The sequence below is a fragment of the Coptis chinensis genome, chromosome 8 (assembly GCF_015680905.1).
Source record: "Coptis chinensis isolate HL-2020 chromosome 8, ASM1568090v1, whole genome shotgun sequence".
In the NCBI taxonomy this organism is placed as follows: domain Eukaryota; kingdom Viridiplantae; phylum Streptophyta; class Magnoliopsida; order Ranunculales; family Ranunculaceae; genus Coptis; species Coptis chinensis.
The window spans coordinates 76273282-76299098 of record NC_141463.1 but is presented as its reverse complement, the minus strand read 5'-3'; the positions used below and the strand labels follow the sequence as shown (position 1 = coordinate 76299098).

Here is a 25817-nt window from a genome sequence, read left to right as displayed (position 1 = left end):
TGTGTAAAGCGTAAGCGAATCTGCGCGAAGAAGAAGCTTCATCTCGACTGTCGTAGCACAAAGAGATCGCGGTCATATGGGCATAAAAGGGATGGAAGTTCTTGCTAAGCAAAAGGCCATGCCGCACATTAAAGGTACACATTTAGATACATGTACTCATCGTTTTTGTAGGAAAGCAACCGCGGGGTGTCTTTCCAAAGATTCCGTCTCACGAAAGGGCAATTCGTCCTGAACTAGTGCACACGGACTTATGTGGTCCTATGAGAGTGAAGTCCCACCGAGGAGCCGTACTTCTTGACATTCATTGATGATCGTCAAGAAAGATATGGGCCTATAGTCCGAAGACCAAGGATGAAGTACTTGGCGTGTTTGAGAAATTCCACAAATGGTGGAAAGAGAGACCGGGAAGTTGTTGAAGTGTATTCGCTCGGATAATGGGGGTGAAAGTACATTGGGCCATTTGAAGAGTATTGCCCGAGAGTCATGGGATTCGCATGAAGCGCACCGTTCCCAAGACACCGAGAATGGAATAGCGAGAGAATTAACCGCACCATTGTAGAGGATGAGATGCATGCTATCTCACCTCTAAGCTACCTAGAAGCTATTAGGTAGAAGCAATGCGTCTGCATACCGTGCATGTGATCAACCCGTCGCCCGGCAAAAGCCTCTGAATAGTGATTATCCGAGAGAGAGTATGGTCGGCAGAGATGTTGATTATGGATACTTGAGGGTATTTGGGTGCGGGCATTTGTGCATATTCCAGAAGGATGAGAGATCCAAGCTTGATGACAAAGCCAAGCGGTGCATTTTTCCTGGTTATGGAGATGAAAAGTTTGGTTACAAACTCTATGATCCGATTAACAAGAAGGTAATCCGAAGTCGAGATGTTGTGTTCTTAGAAGACCAAACCATAGCAGACTTTGAGGGAGGGTGAGAAGCTCTGAGGCTTTCACCAATGATCTTGTTGATTGAACCGAAAGTTCCTACCGTGGAACGTCGCGAGAAGGCATTGAGAATCTGAGAGAACCATGAGTTTGAAGATCATGATGAGAATCTTATTGCTCATGATGGGATAGAACCTATTGGTATAGAAGATGCGGATGAGATGCATGAACCACCACCGAGCAAGCGAAGTATGTATCCTCCCGAGGCACCCGTGCCAGATGGGGCAAGGAGGTCCGACAGAGGGAGACTAGCTTCAACCGGTATCCACCACATACGTCACGTGCTACTATCGGATGGTGGAGAACCTATGTACTATCAAGAGGCACTTGAAGGTACGCACAAAAAAAAAAGTGGTTGAAGGCCATGCATGATGAGATGGATTCTTTGCATAAGAATCACACTTATGAGTTAGTTGAGAAACCCACGGGGGAGAAAAGTTCTCAAGAATAAGTGGATATACAAAGTCAAGCATGAGGAGAACAATCCTCACCCAAGGCACAAAGCTTCGCCTTGTTGTGAAAGGATTCGGTCAAAGGGGGAAGGGATTGACTTTGATGAGATTTTCTCTCCCAGTAGTGAAGATGACTTCTATCCGGGGTGGTATTGGGTATGGCCGCAAGTATGAACCTAGAGGTTGAAGCGACTAGATGTTAAGGCGGCTTTTCTTCATGGAGACCTTGAAGAAGATGTCTACATGGACCCGGCCGAGGGTTTGAGGTCAAAGGCAAGGAGCACCTAGTATGCAAGCCGATAAAGAGCTTGTATGGGTTGAAACAAGCACCGAGACGATGGTACATAAAGTTTGACTCCTTTATGGCGAAGCAAGGATACAAGAAGTCCGCTTCCGATCATTGTCGCGTTTGTTCGAGATTTCCGGATAGGGATTTCATAGTGCTATTGTTGTATGTGGATGATATGTTGATAGTTGGCCCAAACATCAACAAGATATCCAAGCTGAAGAAAGACTTGAATAAGTTCTTTGAGATGAAGGATTTGGGTCAAGCAAAGCGAGATACTTGGGATCGCGGATCACTTTCGTGACGAAAAGAGTGGGAAAGTTATGGCTTTCAAGAAAGCTACATTGAGAAGGTGTTGAAGAGATTCAACATGGATCAAAGCGAAGCCCGATCGGTTATCCCGCTTGGTGGCCAGTTCCGCATGACCAAAGAGATGTGTCCAAAGGGTGAGCATGAGCAGAGTTAGATGGGAAAGATTCCTTATGCATCCGTAGTGGGCAATTTGATGTATGCCATGGTGTGTACTAGACCGGATATTGCTTTCGCCGTTGGGGTTGTGCGCGATTTACATCAAATCCGGGTAAAGAACATTGGGAAGGTGTTAAGTGGATATTGAGATATCTCCAAGGCACTTCAAAATCATGTTTGTGTTTTGGTGGAAGTAAGCCCTTACTTGAAGGCTACAATCGATGGAACATGGCGGTGATGTTGACTTCGATGAAGTCCACCTCCGGTTATCACGGTTACTTTTGCGGGGCGGCGGTTTCTTGGCAATCTAAGTTGCAAAAGTGTGTTGCCCTCTCCACTACAGAAGCCAAGTATATTGTAGCCACTGAGTGTTGCAAAGAGATGCTATGGATGAAGAGGTTCTTCGACGAACTAGGACTAAAGCAGAAACAGTTTGTAGTTCTATGTGACGGTCGAGGCGCCATCCACTTGAGCAAAGAATCCGAGTTTTCATTCTAGATCCAAGCACATACACGCGTCGCGTTATCATTGGATTAGAGAAGTACTCGAAGACAAGCATTTGTGTATCGAGAAGATCCATACCGACAAGAACGGGTCGGATATGATGACCAAAGTCTTACCGAAAGGTAAGTTTGATATTTGTTGTGTTACCGCCGGAATGGTAGCATACTCCTCCTGTTGATTTGGAAATTGCATAGAGGTATTCCCCTCACTGTTCGGGAGGGGGAGATTGTTGGAGTTATCCCTCACATGAGGAGAGAAAACAGAGCTGGATAGAAACGGGGCGAATTTGGCATCGCGACATGTCGAGGCCAGCCGCTTCGGATAGGGCGCGCTTTTCGCCTTCGAGTTCGATATGCTAAGGCGTCCAGCGCTCATATAAGAACCGACCAGCGCTCGGACTCGATCGTTGAGATGCGCCAGCTCAAAGAGGGCGCCCGCGCCGTGTCTAATTTCGTGGGCTTTTGCTTCAAGATTACCATGAGAAATTTGGTTTTTGGAGATAAAAACCAAAATCAAGGTTTTTGAAAACCTAACCTAACAAGTCAGAAGGATTGGAATCCAGACTAAAACAAAGAGAGAAACCCAATCTTGAAAGCTATCAAGATTGAGAGATAACCTTTACTGAGAGATACAACCACGTAAAAAGAAATAAAGAGTGATCTAGTAAGGTGAGAGACTGAAAAGGAGAGATTGTAATCTTCCTTCCCACTTTATAAAGAACTGGCTCTTGTGGAAGTAGACATCATTGGCCGAACCACGGTAAATCTTTGTGTTGTGGTTTGCTTTTACTACTTTACATTATTATCTGTTGTTAATAGTTGTTTAGCGAGTTGGGCATGTTAGTATAGGTTGTAGTTGATATTTAGATTTTTGTCCGGAGTTGAATTGAGTTCATATACAAGTTATCTGTGTAGTGGGGAATCGATTGGTATTGGTATAATCCCCAACATGAACTAGATTTTGAGAAGAAAAATTACCTTTCTTCTCCATTGTCGATTCACTGTTGAATAATCACGCTTTGCAAAAGGATCAGTAAATCTCCATTGTCGAATTTGAGGATCATCAAATCTCCATTATCAATTTGAGTATGTAGAATCGCCAGAGAGAAAGAGAGTGGAGGCCTATTTTTTTATTTTTTTTTTCTGTTTTTGAGAAATAAGAAAAAAAAAATTTTTTGGTTTTTTTTTCCTTTTTTGATAGGCCACTCCGACGCTCTTCCACGACACACATGGTGCGTGCGAGCAAATGACAAAAATAAGGCGTCGGTATCTTTGTCTTTTTCTAATGAATATGGTGTAGTGTGTGTCTATTGCCATTTATGGCTCGTAATCTCTCTTTATATACCTCGCTAGAAGAGAAGAATAAACACCTAACTTAATTCACTAACAACTCGTGATAGATCAGAATAAAGTGCAAGATGTGCAAGAAAAGTTCGTATAAAGAGCATGTTGAAAAGCTTTTCTCTTTTAATGTCTGAGCTGCTACCGGAGGGGTTAGGTTGGCTATGGTTCTGGTTATGACAAAAAATGCAAAAGAAAGTTGTTTAAGCGCAATGTGAATGAGCTTCATAATAAAGAATCTATCAATAGCAACCGAGACCTAGCAGAACAAAAATGGTTAGAGAAGCATGGAGGAAGTTGTTCCTTTCATTAGAAGAAATGAATCGACTTCGGAGTAGTGAGACTACTTTCCTGGACATCAGGTAGTGAGACCAGCCAGCAACTTCCGTGCACAGATTTGGATTCATTGTACCAGGTCCCCCGCTACTGGTCCTACCTAATCCTGAAGGTACAGAACTATTAAGAATTGAAAAATAGGTTGCTGATATGCATAGTATTGCAAAGATCATCAACACAGCAGCTCAGGTTTCACTATAGGATATACGGAAGTTCATCGAATTATCAGAGTAGATTGAGAAACTAACATTAAGGTAGATTGTGCGGAGTTGATAATTGATTATACCAGCAGTCTCTGGGAAGTCTGCCTATAATGTGGAGGTAGATAAATACAAGATCTGATTATAGCCTTATAGGTTTCAAAACTGTATGTCTTATAGGTTCATGGCCTGAAAGGCTAATTGGTCCTTCAAAATCCAGGCATTTTGAGAATCGCAACAGGAAAGATATGCACTGGTTCACTTCAATTATTTCACAACCTGAACCTACAAAGCAGGTTGGACGGGAAGGTTTACTCCGCCTAAATCTTTAGTAACTTGGGAAGTTTAGGCGTACAGGATTTGAAAATTTCGTTTCTTTCCACTCCAGGGTAACACACCAAGAACACACCAAGTGCTTCTATGTTTCGTTCTAGATTTGAATTCTGCTAAAACCGAGTTGTAGAAGCTTTGTTTTGTGAGTTACATGACTATTTTTGGAACGTCAAATCTTTCCTGGTATCAAACCAAAGGAAAGCAACTTTTGTCTTTCTTTCTCCCATCATGAAAATTCTCTATCTTTTCCATGGAACAGACAAAAAAAAGTGTTCAAGTCTTTACTTCCAGTGAAAGCAGATTAATTAAGCAGCATAGAGATAAACAAACACAGAATATTATGGTCATTAGCTCAGGAAATACATTCAAATGAACGTCATCTCTATTCCCTAGGCAGGAAACAGGAAACCAAGTGTTTGCAACGGAAGTCAAATGAGAAAGAAGAACAACTATTCATACTGGTACAGACCTCAGGTATAATAATAATTTCAAGCACATATGTGATGGGTCTAACCGTGATTCTAATACATTTGTGCGTACATAATTATCACATTACAAATAGTAAAATTGTAGGGTGAAAAGAACCAGGCCAGGAGGAGCAGAAATATTTACCACATCTCTCAAGCATTACCACTTTAACCCCGTTCCATACGCAATGACATTCAATAAATCTTGTCTGGCACATACATCGGCTCCTTCAATAAATCTCATTCGCTTGTGTGTCAAGGTTGATAGATAACACCATGGTCCCTTACTGAAGAAACGTAGCAGTTTTCGATGAAATTATCGAATCATTATTGGATCCTTTGCATCTCCCAATGTACGTGTTACATATGTCGTTGAGTAGCTTGTTTTGCCCATTTTCCTGAGGCAGCCAAGAGCATGGTCAGTTTTAAAGCAAACAGCCCTACCATGCATCCAGATACAGATATTGAGCATGCTCTTACAACATTAAGCAGAGAGCAGAACCCTTTCAGTTTTCAAATTTCAAACCAATTGCTGATGAAAGTGAGATCCTTTATGGTCTTTCCATCATATCAAGGCAAGGTGCTGCACTGGAGTAGTCCCTCTCGACAAAGAAGTTACGGCATTAGTTCTTTTGATAATCACTCTGTTGTATAACTCAACTCTGAAATACTATTTCTCCAGACCCCACAGATGAGGCAGGTTATTGAAACTGGCTGAAAACTTTTTACAGAGAACAACTTTCTTAATGGTCCCTACTTCCAAGCATGATCTAGCAAGATTGTAACACATCTGCAAACAGGGTTGGTCCTTACTCGATTTTGATGCCTCCAGTAGAAAAAGTTCAATTCTATTTCAGTGCCAAACAGCCAAAAATAAATTGTCAGACGCCTGGAATGTTTTGTTTCACTGATACAATAATCCACCACGGGTGATTGCTCTCTCCTGTCGACTATCATATTCAGGAGAATAATGCAGACTAGATCAATCCCACTTAGTGGGCTTTCTGATAATTCAAGTTCAGATAGATGTAATGGGGAAAGGGAGAAACGATTCAGCTCTGTACTTTTATGGGATCCACTCATCCACAAAGTGCATAAAAAACCATATAATCAGGACTCAGGAGTACATTCCATCTGCAATGATCAAAAGTGATAATTATATTCTTGATATAGTCCCTCTTTGTTTAGTTGACTGTGTTAAGTAGATCGACTTTTCTCTGAATATGTGATCACAAGCTTTCATGGAAACAACTTAAACTGGGTATGGAACTCACTCTTTTCACAGGGCCAAACTTTTCCTTTGAACTTTACAACCAGTAGTAACTCCACCACGGTGGATATCAGCGAGAAGGCCACTACAGTAAATTGTTTCTCTACTTAGAAAAAAACAAATTGTTTTTCTGTACAGCGTGATGAACACTTCATGGTTTTGACCTCTAGATATGTGAAATAAATTGCTTCTTCCTTGGACAGGCATGTATGTAGAAGGGGGACGCTAATAAATCACCACGATCGAAATTTGACCTTAATAGTTGTTATCTTTCTTTGATGTGCCTAACTAAAAAAATATTATACTCGACACTTCGCTAGTTTGCTTATGTGAAAGTCAAAAAGGTGTGACTAAAGAAATTTTAAAGGAGAGATACTATTGCTTTGAGTCAAAAAGGTGACCTCCGAAAGGCTATAAATGTCTTCAGAATCTAAAGAATCTCAATTTTTTCGAGATGTTTTGTCTGCTGGTTGAAAGTTGAAACACCAAAACCTGAATCAAATTAAAAGTCAAAACACAAAAACTCATTCCTTGTATATTGCCACGATATAGCGCAGAAATCATATATTCACAAAAGAAACAAGACACCCTCCCCTCAAGTGAACATTATAAGACTCAAAACTTCAACCTCTGAAGCTGCATCACTGTATCCACCACCAGATATTGATTTCTCTGATAAAACTACACCCAGCCTGGTTTAACCAAAGCCATCACGTCACCTGCAACAGCAGTCACCATTTTTCCACTGTGTCTGTGGAAAACTAGAAATTCATGAAGCACAGTCGATTTAGATTGTTGCTTGAAAGATAATAGGGGAATTCAGCTATACATTCATGACTTCAACTTCTTCTCCATTCCTCTCTATCTGCAAAGAAGGACTTCTGATCATTTATAAACTCCCATTGCTTGAGCTTCCATTAATTCAGTCAAACTGCTAGTCATCAATTGAATTTCCTCCTCAACCAAGAGGTCCATCATCCAGAATATCAGTCAGAACAAAGATTACAGATGTTGGCTATATTACTATGGGCTTTGGTAGAGGTGCATATCCCAGAGATATGGGTGAAGTGGATCTAATCTGAATCCCTCCCTGAGACTGGAAAAGGGACTACGGAGAAGACTGACAGATGCAGATGAAATTACAGAACTAAATGAACTTGGAAGAACGAAAGGGTCCAGCTAAACTAGGAATTATTACCACCGGAATTTTCGAAATAGAGTACAAACAAGATTTTGACTGCATAACATTTTTCCAGTCTGAAATGAGTATACCATAAGAAAGATGTCATAACTACGTTAAGGATCACTAGAAGACATTCAATCTGTTGAACCCCCAACCCAAAAGACAATCCAACTTACTACCACCTAAAAGATGTATAACCAAAAATTAAGAAACAACATGTAGTCAGCCTACTTTTAAGTTGACAGGCTTGACAATGTTACTGAACATTACATCCTCATCAATGTAAAATCGAGTTCCAATGAAGAGTTTAGCACCAAATTGTATGAAAACCCTGGTTAGAATTTGATTCGTCTTAATACTATCTATAAACCATTAGTTATTCTACAACACATATTTACAGTTCACCATTACTTATTCTACAACACATATTTACAGTTCACCATTAGTTATTCTACAACACATATTTACAGTTCTGAATAGCATGATCACACTTTCTAAAAGAAGTCTAAGAAATCAAGGCCAAAAAACAAAAACCCTTCGTGTTCACCATTTCTTCTACACATTTATACCTTCTTTTTTTTTTATCTCCTCTAATAAAGCATGACTAGCAGTAAATTCTTACATGCTATAAGGCAACACAACCTAGGTTACAACTGAAAGCAAAAGCACAGGTTATAAAACCCAATCTCTGGCATCAAAGTAACATAGATTCAAATAAAACCCAATGTGCAAGTAATACCATTATAGAGATGACTAGATTTTATTGATCACAAAAAACAAAAGAAGAGATGAGTAAGTGTTGATAATTTCATTATTTCTGCAAAATAAAGCATGGGAAAGGCTACACTGAGATTTTCTTTTTATCTAACCAACAAGAAGAAACATATATATGGATTAGTTTGTGTTTACACAATTAAAAAAATGGTAAATCAACATACGATATCAAAGAGCACCTGATGGGCACTTGACTCAGTACAACCGCAGTACGCTTCTGGCGATAGCATGCGGAGTTTTGTTCCTACTCTTCCCAGAATTACTCCTCCTACTGCCCCTCAATGGTGTCAAGTAGAACCGTAAAAGGCCATTGTCAAGGCTGCTCGGAGAATACCTTGCACTGCGGTTACGCTCTAAGACAAACTCTTCTCTTCTCTTCTTAATATGCCCATTTGTCTGTACACTGCTACTACGCATACTGCCTAAAAGACCATCAGTGTTAGAGAACCTCCTTGAGCTTACACTGCTATTGCTTCGGAAGTTTTTCCTATCAAAAGACTCATTTGCTTTCCCATTTCCATCTCTCCTTAACTCAGGCCAAGACCCTGACAATGATCTGTCAACTCCATTTCTTCTACAATACCTCTCTTTATCTCCATTTTTCCTACCACTGCGTCTATGTATCAGACCCCAAATGTTCCAGCCTTTACTCCACCGACTCGATTTCTTTGACTCCTTAGGAGTATCACCAACAACAGAAGCTGCATCTCGAAATGCAGACTCAAAGCTCTCAGACCGATCATCTTTTATAGAATTTGATTTAGAATCTGTCATATTACACTCTGTAACTAATACCTTTGCCCCATGGAAATAATCACTAGTTGCTGGAGTTACCTTGGCATTTGAAATAGACCTCAACTCATCAATATCTGCCACCATTGACGCAGTCGCCTTCCCAATTGAGCTCGACCTATCAAAACTCTTCCTTCGCCTTTGCGACAAGTCTGAGTAATAATCCCTAGTCTGAGCTGATCCACCAGGAGTAGTCCCATCCTCAATGATAGAACTCATTGGCAATTCAACTGGTATTTCCTTATCAACTCGCCGAACTGGTACAGGAACATCCTCATTAACCGAAACCATTGGTGGAACCCGCGGAAACATCTTCCCAATCAAATATCCATCCCAACTAGCCCTAGGTTCATCCCAAGAACACCTCGGGTCATCAAACGACATCCGACCAGCATCAAGCGAGTACCTTGGATCCGTATCGCAAGATCTTCTCCCAAACCCATAATCAGCAACCTCAGATTGTGTTTCCCTAAACTGTCTCCCCCCTATCCTTTTCTGCTTCGGCATTGTCGACAAACCCCCACCACCATTACTAGCCTTGTTCATTTTCTGTCTCCTCCTCCATTTCTGCAATTTCTTACTAGCTGCCAACCAAAAACTCCCAGCTATCTCTTTCAAATCCCTTCCTTGGGTCTTCCTACATTGCGCCTCGCTATCAATGTGGTCCTTCATTGTCTTAATCTCCTCTTCCTCTTCAACAATTTCCTCAATTCTATCTTCCAAACTCTCCAAAACCCTAATTTCATCCTCATCCTCTTCTTTCAATTGAATCACTGGTAAATCTCTAGTTTCCTCAATCTCTTTATCAGTCAAACACCCTTTTCTCTCATCATCAAGATTAAACAAAGACCATAATGTATTCCTGACGCGAACATCACAAGACTTTCTCTTCGGTTCCAAACTTAAAACACTCTCATTTCTCCCACCTGAAAATGACTTGCATCTTCTAAGCTCAGGTAAAAAACCCGAACTAGAAGCACCTTTGAAGATGGATTTAATAGTGCATGAGCTTTTATGAAGGGTAGAAATGGAAGAAGAAGAAGAAGAAGTAGAAGGAATGTTGGATGGATCTAGACCATTCAGACGTTCGCGTAAACATGACGGGCAGAAACCGGTGAATTGTTCGGATGGGTGGTGTTTGCAAGTGGGAAAACGAGGATGTTGTTCTGGATTTTGATTCATTGTTAGAAATGTCGTACAATGCGCACCTTTGAAATAATGGGTATGCTCATGTTAGTGAAGGGAGAAAAATAACCGTTTTAAAAGTTAATAAACAAACACCTACTTCAACATTTTTGGGTTGGGGAATTTTTTCTTGTTTCTTTCTGTGCTATGCTCTAGACTCTAGAGTGTGTTGTTGTGATTCTCTCTCTGCTTTTTGTTGTTGTTGGCTGACTGTGTTTTCTTCGTTTTTGTTTTTTCCTTTTGTTTTATCACACTATTTTCTCCTGTCTTGATTTTAAAGATTCTATGACTATGAAGCCCTAACTCTCTCTCGCTTTCATTCTTATTTTTTACATTTCCGTTTAACAAAAAAAATAATGATATAATCCTTTCGCAAAAACGTTCGCTTATATAAAAGAATTAGGCTGTGATTTTTTGTGTGTCACAACGTAGTAAAAGAATAGGCTTGTTTTGAAAATTCTAACATCGAAAAAAGAGGCTGGAGATTCATTGCAGGATTTAACGCGAAAATATTATTGCACATGCATGAGGATCAACAGTGTTCTTGTTAAATCATTATCTATGAAGTTTTATATGACAAATGTTGTGCAAATGAAATCTCGGTTAAAAACAAAATCATACTACAGATTCTTAAAATTAAATACTGCCAAAAAATCATGCTTAGAGAGTTTAGAGCCCAAGGAAAGAAACAGATTATAGTTCTTGCAAGCCAGTTCTTGACTTCTTGTTCGTATGTTGATGATGAATTACTAAAGCTCAACTGGCTCGGCTCGAACAATGTTCAAGGTATATATTAACCAAGTTATTTGGGGTCGCTCAAAATCGCCTGTGTAACTAAAAATTTCAATACGTTGGCAATTACTATTGGAGCATTGGAATTACATTGGTTACTTTAGACAATGTGAAATGTTTAAGCTTTTACAACATTATTTTGTATTTTAGAAACATTGGAAGCCCAATTCAAGAACACGTTTACATTGAACCCCGAGATTAACAATTATAATTCACGCATACCATTTAAAAAAACGCATACCACTCAATTCACGCGGTTTTAGTTTGAAGAAATGCTGAGCTCGATTGGCGCGGCGACACAATGCTTGGATTCTCTTTCGAGTTTCTCCCCTTCTCTTTGGAAAAATAAAACTACACAAAAATGAGCAATGATCATATACTCCAATCTCATAGTAAAAGTTAACTCAAAGACTAATTGTACAGAAATTGCATTATCGAACCAAAAAAAAAATAGTAATGTACAGAAATTGACTTTTATTTGCTTCAACAAAGAGGTGACGCGTTGCTAACTACTGCTTTTCTAAGCTATAGACATCTTACTAGATCAGTATCTAGTAAACGTTGAGCGTGAGGGAGCTGTTGACCTTATGTCTCCTGATTGAGCCGTTACAACGTCTATTTTTGAATGGCAACCTATTCCTACACGTGGCACACTATTGTGCAGTGTAGAATTGGTAGAGCACTAGAACTACACATGATTGAGAAATCAGTATTATTTCTCTGTGTCAAGTGTCAAGTGTCAAGTGTCAAGTGTCAAGCTAAGTGGCTAAGTCCTGAGTCCTAATTCCTAAGGTTAAGCTGCTCGCGTTATGTTGATATATTGTTGGCCCAAGCCCAAAGCTTGGCCTATCTTATTGACGTTTAAAAGGCCTCACATAAGTTTGTGTCAAGGCTTCTAGCATTGCAATTTCTCCTAGGATCACTGCTCCGTAGTTCCATGTGGGACTAACCTAATGTGTTAATTATCACACAGCCCCTTTTATGTGGTGTGGCGTTGGATGATATGGCTAAGCTACTGAAGACTTGACGTTACATCTCACTCATTTCTCTAACCACGAAAACGATGTTTGCAATTTACATTCGCTGTGAATGGCGCTCATGATTATTGACAGGGATCTCAGTGTATGTTATCTTTTTCACTTATTGAGCATGCGTGTGCTTTGCCATCATATCGGTGATATGTGGTGCTAGAATGCTAGATCCTATTACAAGGTGTAAAACACAGTTCAAGTTTTGAAACCTGTAAATTTCGGGTGGCCCAAACACCAAACTTTCGTACAAAATCTCTAGTTGTGTAGTATTGGCGGCCATTTTGCTTAAAAGTATTCCGCTGGGATTTGAATAAATAGGCACTAATTCTTCATGGATTGATCGTAATAAATGAACGAGTAGCTAGGCCGCTTATTGATTGACCCTTTTGAAGTTTTGCTGATAAAGAGAGGTGAATGGTGAAATTAGTTATGTACTAGTTGGACATCAACTGTGGCGAAGCAAGTGTGTATTCATTTATTCAATCAATAGAGGAAGATTGAAACCAGCTGCATTGTCACGAGGACCACTGGCCAAGATAGTTAACAGTTTGGTGTGTGTTTAGTCGGTTGTATCACGAGCACCAGTTCTGGGCTAATAACATGATTTTGGTGTATGCAGATGGTCCCATGAGAGAGAGAGAAGTATATTGCACGGTTGACAACTTGACATGGGGTGATTTTGGTCGGCATTTTGTCAGTTTTAAAGATAACTTCAATTATTTTTTGCTACTTGATCATTCTGTACGTGCTCTTTGCACAATAGTGTCATGTCTCATTGATTGAATTTTGAGGCACTCATGTTTCAACAAAGTTATACAGGGTGTCTGGAACAAAAATGCATATTGGACATGTGGTAGTAATGTATTATATATTTATATAGGTTTTGATTGTTCCTTACGTTGCGGTAATTTTTTTAGCTCTCGTCTCTTGAGTCTTGGCATATGGTTGTTGCCGTAGATCAAATCATCTTTTACTTTCTTTCTTTTTTGCCATGTAAATTTTTAGTACTTTATCTACAGTTGTAATAAGAATTCATCCTGTTCTCTGAATACGAAAGTAAGAATTTATTGCAATTCCCAGAATAGTTTATGCTTCAGTGAAGTGTATCTCCTGTCTAATATTTCAAGAGATTCCCTAGATTTTGAAATATCCAAATACCTATACAGCCTAAACTATTATTAGTACAAAACACAGTCAATCTAGGCGTTATAATTGACTTCGTTCACTCTTCTAACAAAACAATAGTCATAGCCTTTACCCCTTTCTAATGTGTTCATGATAATATGCTATGCCCATCTTTGTGGATCCCAAGGCTCTTGGAGAAGGTTAATGTTCTTTATTTTCTTCTTTTAATTCTTTACAATTCATTTCACAGAAGAAGATACATAAAGGAGATCTTACCGATGAAGGCATGCACTTAAAAGTCTGAAGTTGGGAGAACTTTAAGCTGTTGTTATTGGTTATGTATTGTTTTTAACAGATTCGGTAGTCAGAGTATTAGTCTGTCTTTAGCACTTTAGCCCCATGAGAATGTCTTCCACACTTTAAGCTCTTTCTTTTATTTTCGTCATATCCTCAAATGAAAACAAGAGAAAGGTTGCAACAGACATACACAATTACACACCAATGACAAAGACATATGATAAGTTGATAACGAACAAGGGAGGGTGGTTCACTATTAACACATTTTTTATAATGAAATGCTCCTAATGGTGTTATATACAAAAAGTATGTATTTTATACATCTTAGAACAGAACTGTGTATGAGTATTGATGCATATATATTCTGTATATAGGATACTCTGTATATAGGACAGTGAGGCAGGGAATCGGCAATATTAAGATGTAGTTAATCATGTTTATGGGAAAGAACAATGGCATAGGATCACAAGGAGGTGATTTCTACGCTCACCTTATTTGGCATTCATAAATATGCCAATGTGATATTTTTTAGTGGTGCATCTCAATAGCTCTGCTTTGACCTAGGCCTATAAAGGGTGGGTTGAAACCTAAAGATGTTACCCTGTGATATAGTTTAAATTGAATTGAACGAAAATTATCTCAACATGGATTCAAACGCATGTAATATAATGCAAGTAGAAAAGCCCGGACTGGACATTTTTTATTTTCTCATTCCTTATATTGTTTTATGACTCACGAGATCAATTGCTTGTGCTGTACAGTACAAGAAAATATGGTCAAAATCAGCTTAACCTTTATCAAATGGTAGAAATGGCTAGTAGGAGAGGAACTTTTATTTTCATGAAGTATAATTGACATGTGGAGTGCAACTGTTAGGTATCTTCGGATTTGGCTCAGGATTTAGCTTTGTCTTGGTCGTGTAGACTCGTAGAGATAGAACTTGGATTTCTTGAAGGCCCACATCAAGAAACCATGGAAAAAGAGAAGTGTGTCAATGCCGTCAGAAAGAGATGGAATTCAAAGAAGAAGAATTATTTTCTAAGCTTCCAATCGGCATATAGTCTTCGACATCTTGTCACGACTACCTCTCAAAACAAACAGGACAAAGAAAGATAATGAGAAATAAAAGGGGGAGACGATGTGCCATGGCATCATCGAAACGGTGGACTGGTTACAGGTGGTTGGTGTTTTTATTAAGATTGGACTTTTGGAAGAGATACTATAAAGTGAGAGAATATATGAACCGAATCAAATATAGTTGGTCAGTATGTTTTGGCAGTTAGCGAGTCTCGGCCACCCATCTTGTACGTAATGGGCTCAGCTAGCATTCCTCCTTCTCTCTCTCCAATGGAAACAGAAAATTGTGTCAAGAAAGAGATGGAATTCAAAGAAGAAGAAGAATTATTTTCGAAGCTTCCAATCGACATTTTATCACGACTACCTCTCAAAACAACCTCACAATGCAGATGGGTATCCAAAATATGGTATGCTTTCGTGCAACACCCACGTTTCACTTCACTAGGTCTCCTATTCCCTGTGCAGATTTTATTGGTCGTTACAGACAATCTTACGAACTGATCCTGACCGTTTTCTTAATTTCAAAACCAGTAATAATACACAGACATACTAATTTGACCTACTTAACCAGCCTACTAATGATAACCATTGATTTACATGAAGACACGTGTTCCTATATATTTGAATGCAAACCAAAGTTATCCAAATTAAAGTAGGTATGTGTAGCATCACTCGTTTTGACGTAGTGGGTACTGCTAATGGTTTGATTTGTTTCTCACCCTTAGTGGATGACTACTATAGTACGTTCACCTTATGTTAGAAATCATGTGAATATAAACAGTGGCGGAGCCAGGAAATTGAGTGAGGGTGAGCCAACCCCGCCATACAAAAAAAAACACTCTTTTTTTTTAACTAATATTTCAAACCCGGTCACAAAACAAATATAAAATGAACATAAAAAATCATATAAAAAGGTAGTAATAATAAGTGTATTAAAAAAGAAAGAAAGAATCTAATCATTGCGAACTCTAATATATTTGATTCTGGCCGGTATACCATGGTGTCTTAGGCTTGCTATGTTCTGTCCCATTCTTGCTTTTGCCTTATGGAGCAGCCAACTCTCCTTCTTGAGCATGTAGGCGATGCTTTCATTTGTGTGAAGTAGACTCCTAAGGAAAATTGACCGAAGGAATAATTTGTTTCTCTAAACTCCTTAACAGAGTACAGTTCGTTGGATGAGATAAATTTTCCAAGATTGAGTCCAGTAATGCCGAGGTCGCTGAAAAATTTCAGCCTAGGTTCTAGACTTTTATCATGATTAGAAAAGAGTACTGAGAGGCAATTAGGAATGGTCTTTAAGATGTGAGCATCAGTGAGACTATAGGTTTGAGAGAGAGAGAGAGAGGACTACGTCAGGTTTAGTTGTGATTTTTTTTAGTACATTTTTTTTGGAAGTTTTGAGAGCTAATTCTGGGGATAAACCACATGAATTTATGAGGTAATCTAATGTGAAATTTGGGTTTGAGATGATGTGTTTTTGGGTAGAGATGAATCTAATGAGTTAAAGGTTATGGAACAGATATAAATGGGTAATTGTTTATCTAGATTTTCTAACATTTCGTAATATATTTCTGCATACAAACTGATGGAATGTTGGATGGAATGTTGTACAGAAGAAAGTTTAAGTTGAAACTTACAACTTTCGCATAAGTTTTTTGGGTATTGAGAGAAGTACATATTATTTTTTTCTAAAAAGTGAGTGTACGCCAGGGTGTACCATGGGCCCCCCTGGCTCTGCCACTGAATACAAGAAGGTTGAGGCATGGATCGGTAATCCCTCTTTAAGGTTGTTTCGCATCTGTTCATTTTTGTGCAAATAGACCACGCTAACCTCCAGGATACAACAACCACTAACAATCAATCTTCTATGCTAACTGCACTTAAACAAAGAAAAAAAGGACGTTGAAAATAAGGTTTTTCATATTTGTTTAATTTTAGGCTGTTGAAAGAGGCATTTATATAGAGGTAAAAATGGTGGAGAAATGTGGAGGTCTCAAGTAGATCTGCTAAAATTGGGAACTGATTCAGTTTCCTGTTTGGATTGGAGTCCACTAGCCCACTACGTTTAAGTTTCCAATTTCGAAAACACTCTTTTAAAAATCGGTGTACCAAAAAGATAAGAATCACAAGAGCTCAAGCCTGCCGCCTCGCTAAGGGCACACACTATAACTTATAAACACTACCCACTAGTGTTTCCTCTCGAATGTGGGACCAAAGTTCTTTATTAAAACAACTATCCTACAAAGAGGTCAAGGTATCAAACCACCACGAACAAAGCCACCCCAACAAGTAAAATCATTTTATCAAAATAACTTAACAATCCCCCACTTATTTTTATAAAAACAAAAATACATAAAACAATCAATATTAGTTTCAACATGCATAAATGAATGTGTTCAGAATTTAAACCTTTACGTAGTGAAAATTACTCAAAATATAAGATTCATAAGTGACAAACACTACTGCAGAAAAGTGCATAGATAGCATAGGAAAAACACTATGAATTTTAGTTGATAGCATTTATAAAACGCTATATATTACCATGCTATGCTTTTTAAGATAATGTTTGTGTCCAAAACGCTATCAATTAATAGCGTTTTTTCTGAAACTCGTGTTTTCACGTATCAAATTAATAGCGTTAGTCAAGAATATAATAGATTCATAGCGTTTTTGCCTCAAAACGATAGCATTTCTTTTGTGCTATTAAACTTCTATAGCATTAGTAAAATGATATTGTTTTTGTTAATATAAAATCAAAAAATTCAAATGCATATTAAAATTATTAAATTAGTGAATGAAAAAGAAATTGGATCCAGATGGATTCGAACCATCAACCTCTCAATTATTTGAGCGCTCTTCCATTTCGAGCTTATAGATCCATTGTATTTCAGCCCCCTAATTTGTCGTTTTACATAATTCACCTATAATGATACGGAAGTACTTAATTACAATATCTCTAGATGTACTATACACATAATGCATAGATACAAACATGGTTAATCCATGAAAATTACCTATACAACATGCAAGATCTCTACCATGCAAGGATTTAATGCTTATTCTAATTCAGTAGAATGTTATATATAATTTAAAAAAAACATAATAGAATAGGCAATATGTCTACACTAACCTCAATAGGGATTTTGTAACGCCCCAAAACTCGAACAATTACAAACCTATAATACGTGGTTTTTCTGGTAAAATTTTGACAGAATCTCCTCTATATATATTTTTGACATTTCATATATGAACATAAAACTTGTCATAACCTAAAAATCAAAACAATATACATTTCATTGATCAACTTAGCTACTAAACCGTTTCGACCAATGCCAGAACAGTTAAGTAACCAGTATACAAAAATGAGATCACTACAACACTGAGACTTAGTGCTTGAATGTTTCAACTAATGCCAGATCATCCAAGCACATCGTACAAAGTCATTACCAAAAACGTAAGTTTAAAATATATACATCTGAGTCTCATAGTTATCAAAAAATTTACATCCTTAACAAATGACACTATAAAACTTTCTAAAAGAGAAGTAAAAGAAGTACAAAGATAGTACCTATGGACCTTAGTCACCTCTTAGGGCATCTCCAATGGAAGGTGTAAACCGTATAGAGTGTAAAGTTTACACTCCAAATATCAAAAAACTATTTCCAATGGGGGTGGTATACCGTAGATAATAGAGTATTAGTTGATAGAAGAGGTGGGGAATTCCCCATCTCACTATCAGTTGATGAATAGCTCGGGCAACACTTTAACCAATGTTTGAACAAAAAAAATTTTGGACGTCACTTTAAGTAACATCCCTTTATAATTCTAAAATAATTTTTTAACTCGGATGTCACTTAAAGTGACGTCCCAGTTTAAATTAAAGAGGGACGTCACTTTAAGTGACGTCCGAGTTTAAAATCTAATTTTTTTTACACTTCTCCATTGGGGAGTATAGAGTGTGTATATTTATAGGCTATACAATAGTATACAATTAGAGGTGTAAAATCCTAATGGCACCTACGTGGAGCCTAGGTGGAGGTGTAATTTTACACCCCCATTGGAGATGCTCTTAGTACTTCTAGCCAACAAATTTATGCAAATAATAACCACGCGTCCAACAAATAACATCTACCAATTAATCTTTAAAATTTTAGGACGATGATTGAAAAAGAGGAAATTAAAACACAACACCCGTATAATAAAGTTATGCATTTGAAATAATGTCGTTAGTGAATAAACACATTCTATTGCGAACTAGTTTATCAAAATAAGATACATCATATTTAATATAGAGGCTACACTTTAAACAGAGTTGCCTACGTATCCTAATCCTTCGAGATTCCTAAGAGAATAATTATAAAAGCTATTACGAGTTACAGATTCTCATAAGCATAGGGTAAAAATAGTCCTTCGCCATTCACTCAAGGCATTCGATCGCCATATTCAGCAGTGGGTTCAACATGGTAGTACACTTCTACCACTCTAACACCATGGGTTCATATACTATTCTGGAATAAAGCAATGATCAAATATCCAAAATCAATCCTACTGAGAGCGGATGTGCCGAGTGGCTGCCTACGTACACTTCGAGAGATCAAGCCATGCATAGTTCTTCCTAAAATATAACACTTCAATATTATAACCCGAAAGTTCTACATGATAACTCGACAATTCAATATCATATCTTGGCAGTTCGATAAAATGACTAGAATATCAAAACTCGACAAATAACCCTCATCCCATAGAAAAATGAATCACATCTCATATTATATATATTTATCAGCACAACACAATAACATTCAATGACCCGAATATCAAATCAATTGGGTTAAGGCATAATTGCTCAAAAGAACATCACCGAGACCAAACATATCATCAATAGTGAATCAATATCAAATCAATGATATTGATTATCACAGGTGGAGTTTAAAATGGGTTAGTATATTATTAACCCTGAGAAGCAAGCAAGCAACCAAATTAATATTTATAAAAGTAATACGCAAACACATCCAAATAATAAAGTAATACACAAACACATACTGAAGCACTATATAAAGGAAACCCATTCACTAAACAGTATGATTGTATGGTGAGCAAGCTATTTAACAACCACATATCATGAATTTTCATACTTATTGTAAGCTGCTCGTTCAACCATCACCCCGTGAGCTCTTTGTCTTCTTGTTGCATTGACCTACACAAAGAAAGTGCGGACACTAGCTAGATCCAGTTAAATAAAAGAAAGAGATACTCTCAAGTCTCAACCAATGAAAAAAAAATAGATAAGAGGTATCGAGCTAAGCAAAAAACCCCTTCCATCAATGTAATTGTATGGAATAAAGTTGAACAAGATAAAGGGATCAAGAAAATGATGGGTTCAATCCAAGCATCTAAACTCTGACATCATGGAGCTAAAGTGAACATATAACAAAGCATCTAAGCCAAACATCATTAACTTCCTAGAAGAAATTCACTCAAGCATAAACAAGTATATAACAAAGCACTTCATACAAAATAGAGCTATTCAATAGCTTGAGATAAATAGCTGCTATTATTAGGGTAAAAACAATACAATCGCTTTAGCTTACTAAGTTGTGAAATATGCATGCAAGATGATATGCACAAACAATCTTCACAAGTTCCTCATCAACAAAAACAAGTTAAGATAAACTATGACTGCCTGACATGGAAGAGGATGGTAATCCAAAAATATTAAATATAATATCACTGTAAGCCAAAGTAGTACTCGTATTTGTGCATCCAAATGATAGGCTGTGTCAATTGTCAATAGAGTAAAACCTAAACCAGTATCCCAGGTTGCAATCTCTTGGCTCTAGATTTACTCATTCATTAAACATGGCAGATGATATTTATTAATAGTAAAATAATCTGTAAGAAAATAGTTAATCTCCATAAGTCCCTAATACTCTTGCATGCAGGGGAGATATCCTTGGATGCCCCAATATACTATTTGTACTCCTTTTTCTTCTTAACTATATCCCTATCCATATATAGTTGGACATTTCATTTCTTTTAAAAGTCGGAAGCTTAATTGGCAAACGGGACAACAAATATACTTACTTCAAGGGATGAACTTTTCGATTTGCAGGACTTATGCCATTGAGCAATGCCTTTTGTGCATGTATAACAAAATGTTTAGTTGGTGACTGAGAAGCAATTGTGTAGACAAAATCACCTGTAGTCGAAAATAGAAAATATATGGTGAAAAATTTTACAAACATTAGGGGAAAAGATATGCACCAAAATAGATCCACATAAAATACGTGTGAGTGTGTGCCTTTCAACATAAACAAAGCTCACCTGCTTTCTGCTCCAGTCATACTGCCTGACCCCATAAGCAAGAGAAAACTGAAAAAACACTAATCCCTCTTTCGACAACTTATACGCACCCGACTGCACCCATAATGAACCATTCACACATCATAGAAAAATAAACCATTTCAAACAAATTCAACCATGTAATAATACTAGAAGTACCACAAACTTAATTACATCAAATAAGATAACTCAGGAGCTTTGGGTTCAATAGTTAAAGCTGTTTTTCCTTTATATATAGAATGCCCAACAAAAACCATTGGTGGAAAAGCTACAAAACCAACAGTTAACTGGATATGCAAGGTCAAAGCTTTTATAATAAATGGAATTCCAGTGATTTCAACGAGTTGAATTGATTGAAAACTAGAGTCACCACACACCTTGTTTTCCTTACATAGATTATTTTCTCAAATAGTTCCACCACTTCCAACATAAGCCTGAATGCACTTAAATTTCGAAAAAAAAATTAGTTAAACTTCAAAGTGAATGAATGGGTTAGTTACCAAAAAAATTAATGGGTTCTCTTCCTCCAATAATCAGAACCTATAATTGGTGATGAAAGATTATATCTGACAGTAAATCTAAAAGTTTTTCGAAAATTGAGGCGTACCTTGAACTTGTACGGACTCTAATTTGATTAGAAATCCGAACCAACTTATACAAGAAGAAATAAAAAGATAAATGAAGAGGAAGACAAAGAAGAAAACGAAATTAAGCTGGAACAGAGAAGGGTGGGACGAAGATACTTACCATTCGTGTAGCAGAAAACGACCTTGGCGGCTAGGTCTACAAAGCTCCTCCTTTGTTTCTGTTTCTACAAAAGATTTGTTTCTTTTTTGAGTTATTATTATATATATCTTCGGTAGGTGTGTCAACGTCCCGGTTTTCCCTCCCGTAAAAAACAAGAAATTGGTCCCGCGGCCCAATTTCACTTCAAAACAACTATAGAGGAAAGACTTTTTTTATAATCACTCGCAAGGACAAATTTCGGGTGAAAATAACTCTGAAAACCAATTTTCGCGTGAAAATAACCCTCAAGGACAAATGGCCCGAATTTGAAATAAATATTTTCCGATTTTATCTTTTCTGTCATTTTACTATAAACAATGAGTGTTCATACTTTCTGCTGATGTATGAACAATGATTGTTCATACCCAAATAGTTGAACGTACCTTATACAATATATTGATGTATGAACAATAATTATTCATAGATCATATTGAGGTATAAACAGTAATTGTTCATACTCCAATAAGTGTTCTTACTGATCATACATTATGTTAAGGTATGAACATATATTGATTGTTCATACCCCAAATAGGTATGAACAATGACTGTTTATAGCTCATGTTGATGTATGAACAATGATTGTTCATACCCAAAATAGATATGAACAATTATTTTTCATACCCAAAATAGATATGAACAATTATTTTTCATATATGAACAATTATTGTTCATACTCCAATAAGTGTTCTTATTGATCATACATTATGTTTAAGTATAAACAATGATTGTTCATACCCCAAATAGGTATGAACAATAATTGTTCATATGAACAAATGATTGCTCATATGAACAATCATTGTTCATACTCCAATAAGTGTTCTTATTGATCATACATTATGTTGAGGTATGAATATTGATTGTTCATAGTTCATGTTGATGTATGAACAATGATTGTTCATACCCCAAATAGGTAATTGTTCATACCCTAATAAATGTTCTTATTGATCATACATTATGTTAAGGTATGAACATTGATTGTTCATACCCCAAATAGGTATGAACAATGATTGTTTATAGCTCATGTTGAGGTATAAACAATGATTGTTCATACTCCAATAAATGTTTTTACTAATCATACATTATGTTGAGGTATGAACATTGATTGTTCATACCCCAAATAGGTATGAATAATCAACAATGATTGTTTATATGAACAATGAGTGTTCATAGCTCATGTTAATGTATGAATAGTGATTGTTCATACCCCAAATAGGTATGAACAATCATTGTTCATACTATAAACACCAGGTCATTCTGGTTGGGCCAGGCCGTTTATTATTTCGTACCAGGGGTATACTTGATATTTCATGTACCCGAGCCGTTTTTAATTTCGCATCAAGGGTATACGTGAACTTTCATCTACTCGGTCCTTGTGAGTGATTAAAAAAAAATGTGTCCTTGCGGGTTACTTTCTTCCCCGATTTGTCCCAGAGAGTTTCTCTCTGTGTAAAAAAAGGATTGCCGTTTTGTATGATTTATTGATAGCGCCCATGAAAGAAACGCAATTGAGGTGGGAACCATTCAAGGGTCGCGGTATTAACACCCCACTTTATGGAATTGGCACCCCTTTGACCAATTCAAAGGAATTGGCACCCCTCCATTAATTACATAAAAAACACTCACAGTAAGAAGCTGCCGCGATCTCACAATTCACGACATCGGGTTGCCGCGAAATCCCATATCCCACGGAAGGTGGTTGCCGTGGGTCCTTTTTTCTTTTAAATATTTTTTAATAGCCACCGTAAAAAAAGTTAGTTGCTGCGAGATGGTTGTGTTCACTAAAATGGAGTCTTTGCTTGTGTTAATTATCAAAACTCTTCTTCATTAATTTGATCACAAGTTTTTCTTATAGCATTTGAAAATATTTGCCGCAAGATAGCAAAATTACATCTCGATTGTACTTTTTTTTTGTCATGGTTTTGGTGTTGTTTTTGGAGTGTATAAATTAAGAAGTTTTAAAGCAGAAAATGAAGTATTCATATGCCGTGTGTGTTCAATACGCAAAATTTGAAGTGAAAAAAAACAAAAAACACAAAAAAAATGTTTCGCGACAGCTGCCTACCGTGGGATATGGGATATCGCGGCAACCCGATGCCGTAAAACTATTAGGCATATGGAGTGTAAAAGGACATATAAGGAATAACCATTATTGTTTTACTTTTTGCCAAAGGGGTGCCAATCCCATAAAGTGGGATGTCAATATCGCGCCCTTTCAATAAAAATGATAGCGTAACACTTACAAACACAATCTTAATTTTTTTTAATAGCGCTTTTTTAATTACACAAGCTATTAAACAAAAGCTATCTATGTGCTTTTTTCTAGTTTGGATTTGAGGATTTAGCCCACTACGTTTAAGTTTCCAATTTCGAAAACACTCTTTTAAGAAATTGGTGTACCAAAAAGATAAGAATCACAAGAGCCCAAACCCGCCGCCTCACTAAGGGCACACACTATACCGTATAAACACTACCCACTAGTGTTTCCTCTCCAATGTGGGACTAAAGTTCTTTATTAGAACAATTATCATATAAAGAGGTCAAGGTATCAAACCGCCACAAAGCCACCCCAACAAGTAAAATCATTTTATCAAAATAACTTAACAATCCCCCACTTATTTTTATAAAAACAAAAATACATAGGGCAATCAATATTAGTTTCAACTAGATTTCTAGACCCGTTCAATGAACGGTGACCGTTTTTATATAATTTTTTTCATTTTATTATTATGTAGAAAAAATCTTACTTCCAAACTATATTGAAACTCATACAGTAAATTAATTGATCAAAGTTCCCAATGCCTATTAAACAAATTAAAGTTACAAACATAATGCGCTGAGCAAAATCCATTAAAAAATAAAAACTTACGTTGTTGGTCATCAGTGTGGGGAAGATTGGCACAAAAGAGCTCCACTAGCATTTCCTTAGAGCACTTGCGGTTTCTAACCCCAATAACGACAACATTTGGACCCACTAAAGAAAACAATTAATTATACCTTTTTGCTTCCACTTATACTTGAAAATGACATATTAAAATGAGATTTTCATATATGAGAAGCCACAATTGGTTTTAATCTAAGTTTGTTTTTCCCTTATTCCAAAAAACTACAAAAGATAACCAACCTTAGAATATTCATTTTTTAGTATGTAACCTTAGAATACTCATATTGTCAAATAAAATTAAACACAAAACAAAATTTTGTTGAAATCTTACTGCAGCTAGTAGAGCTTATGCATCAAAATCAATTAAACAAAGATATGGAAATAAAACCCAATAAAAATAATAATTAATTATATCTCTGGGTAATCGAAGCGTTCATTTTTCCCTTATTTAAAAAATAAATAAAAAAGAGAACTATTGTGTATGTCTCAAGTGTTTAAAACCAGCATATGAGAAGAATAAAGACAGAGATATTCAATATCATCAAAAGATGGTTTTATATAATGGAGGTGAACAAAGGATTTTTTGTGGGTTTTTCCCATAGAAAAGTTTTGGGTTTCCATCTCATTAAGGCTATCCCAATTATCATTCCCAAGCAAGGCCACCTAGGGTCCAAGTCGAGGTGCTGAAACATCTCTTTCATCATAGTGGGACATGATAAACACACTGTTCCTTATGCCATCTTTCCCCGCATCCTTAATGCAATGATAAGTTCGAAATCCGTGTAGTTGAAATCTCATTATCAACTTATGTATTATTTTTTCATGTGATAACACGCTAAAAGTCTCTCATTATCAAGATGATGTTCCCTAATGCTCCATCCATCTTCATTCCTGTCAATGACCTTACTACATCATAAATAATGTTATGAAGAGATGATTCCATTCCATAGTTAAC

The 25817-nt window shown here is 37.1% G+C and overlaps 1 protein-coding gene and 1 long non-coding RNA gene across 7 annotated transcripts; both read right to left on the bottom strand.

The window, feature by feature from the left end:
- Window positions 1–5338: 5338 nt before the first annotated feature.
- Window positions 5339–10779, bottom strand: LOC147483108 (protein OCTOPUS-like). 2 transcript variants are annotated; one of them, XM_086580323.1, is made up of 2 exons: window positions 8737–10779; window positions 5339–5728 (listed from the first exon to the last, which is right to left on the bottom strand). In XM_086580323.1, exon 1 carries the CDS (start codon window positions 10529–10531, stop codon window positions 8753–8755), a length of 1779 nt encoding a protein of 592 aa, XP_086436449.1. In that variant the 5' UTR covers window positions 10532–10779; the 3' UTR covers window positions 5339–5728; window positions 8737–8752. The 2 variants fall into 2 exon arrangements, with proteins under 2 accessions (XP_086436449.1, XP_086436450.1); XM_086580324.1 differs by lacking the exon at window positions 5339–5728 and adding an exon at window positions 7103–7465.
- An 8271-nt stretch (window positions 10780–19050) lies between these two features.
- Window positions 19051–22088, bottom strand: LOC147483107 (uncharacterized). Of its 5 annotated transcripts, none has more exons than XR_015206049.1 (5): window positions 21943–22088; window positions 21178–21270; window positions 20938–21052; window positions 19989–20050; window positions 19051–19471 (listed from the first exon to the last, which is right to left on the bottom strand). It is a non-coding gene; the product is annotated as an uncharacterized LOC147483107 (long non-coding RNA). The 5 variants fall into 5 exon arrangements; XR_015206053.1 differs by having other exon boundaries at window positions 19989–20076; window positions 21943–22033; XR_015206052.1 differs by having other exon boundaries at window positions 19989–20072; window positions 21943–22033.
- Between the last annotated feature and the right edge of the window lie 3729 nt (window positions 22089–25817).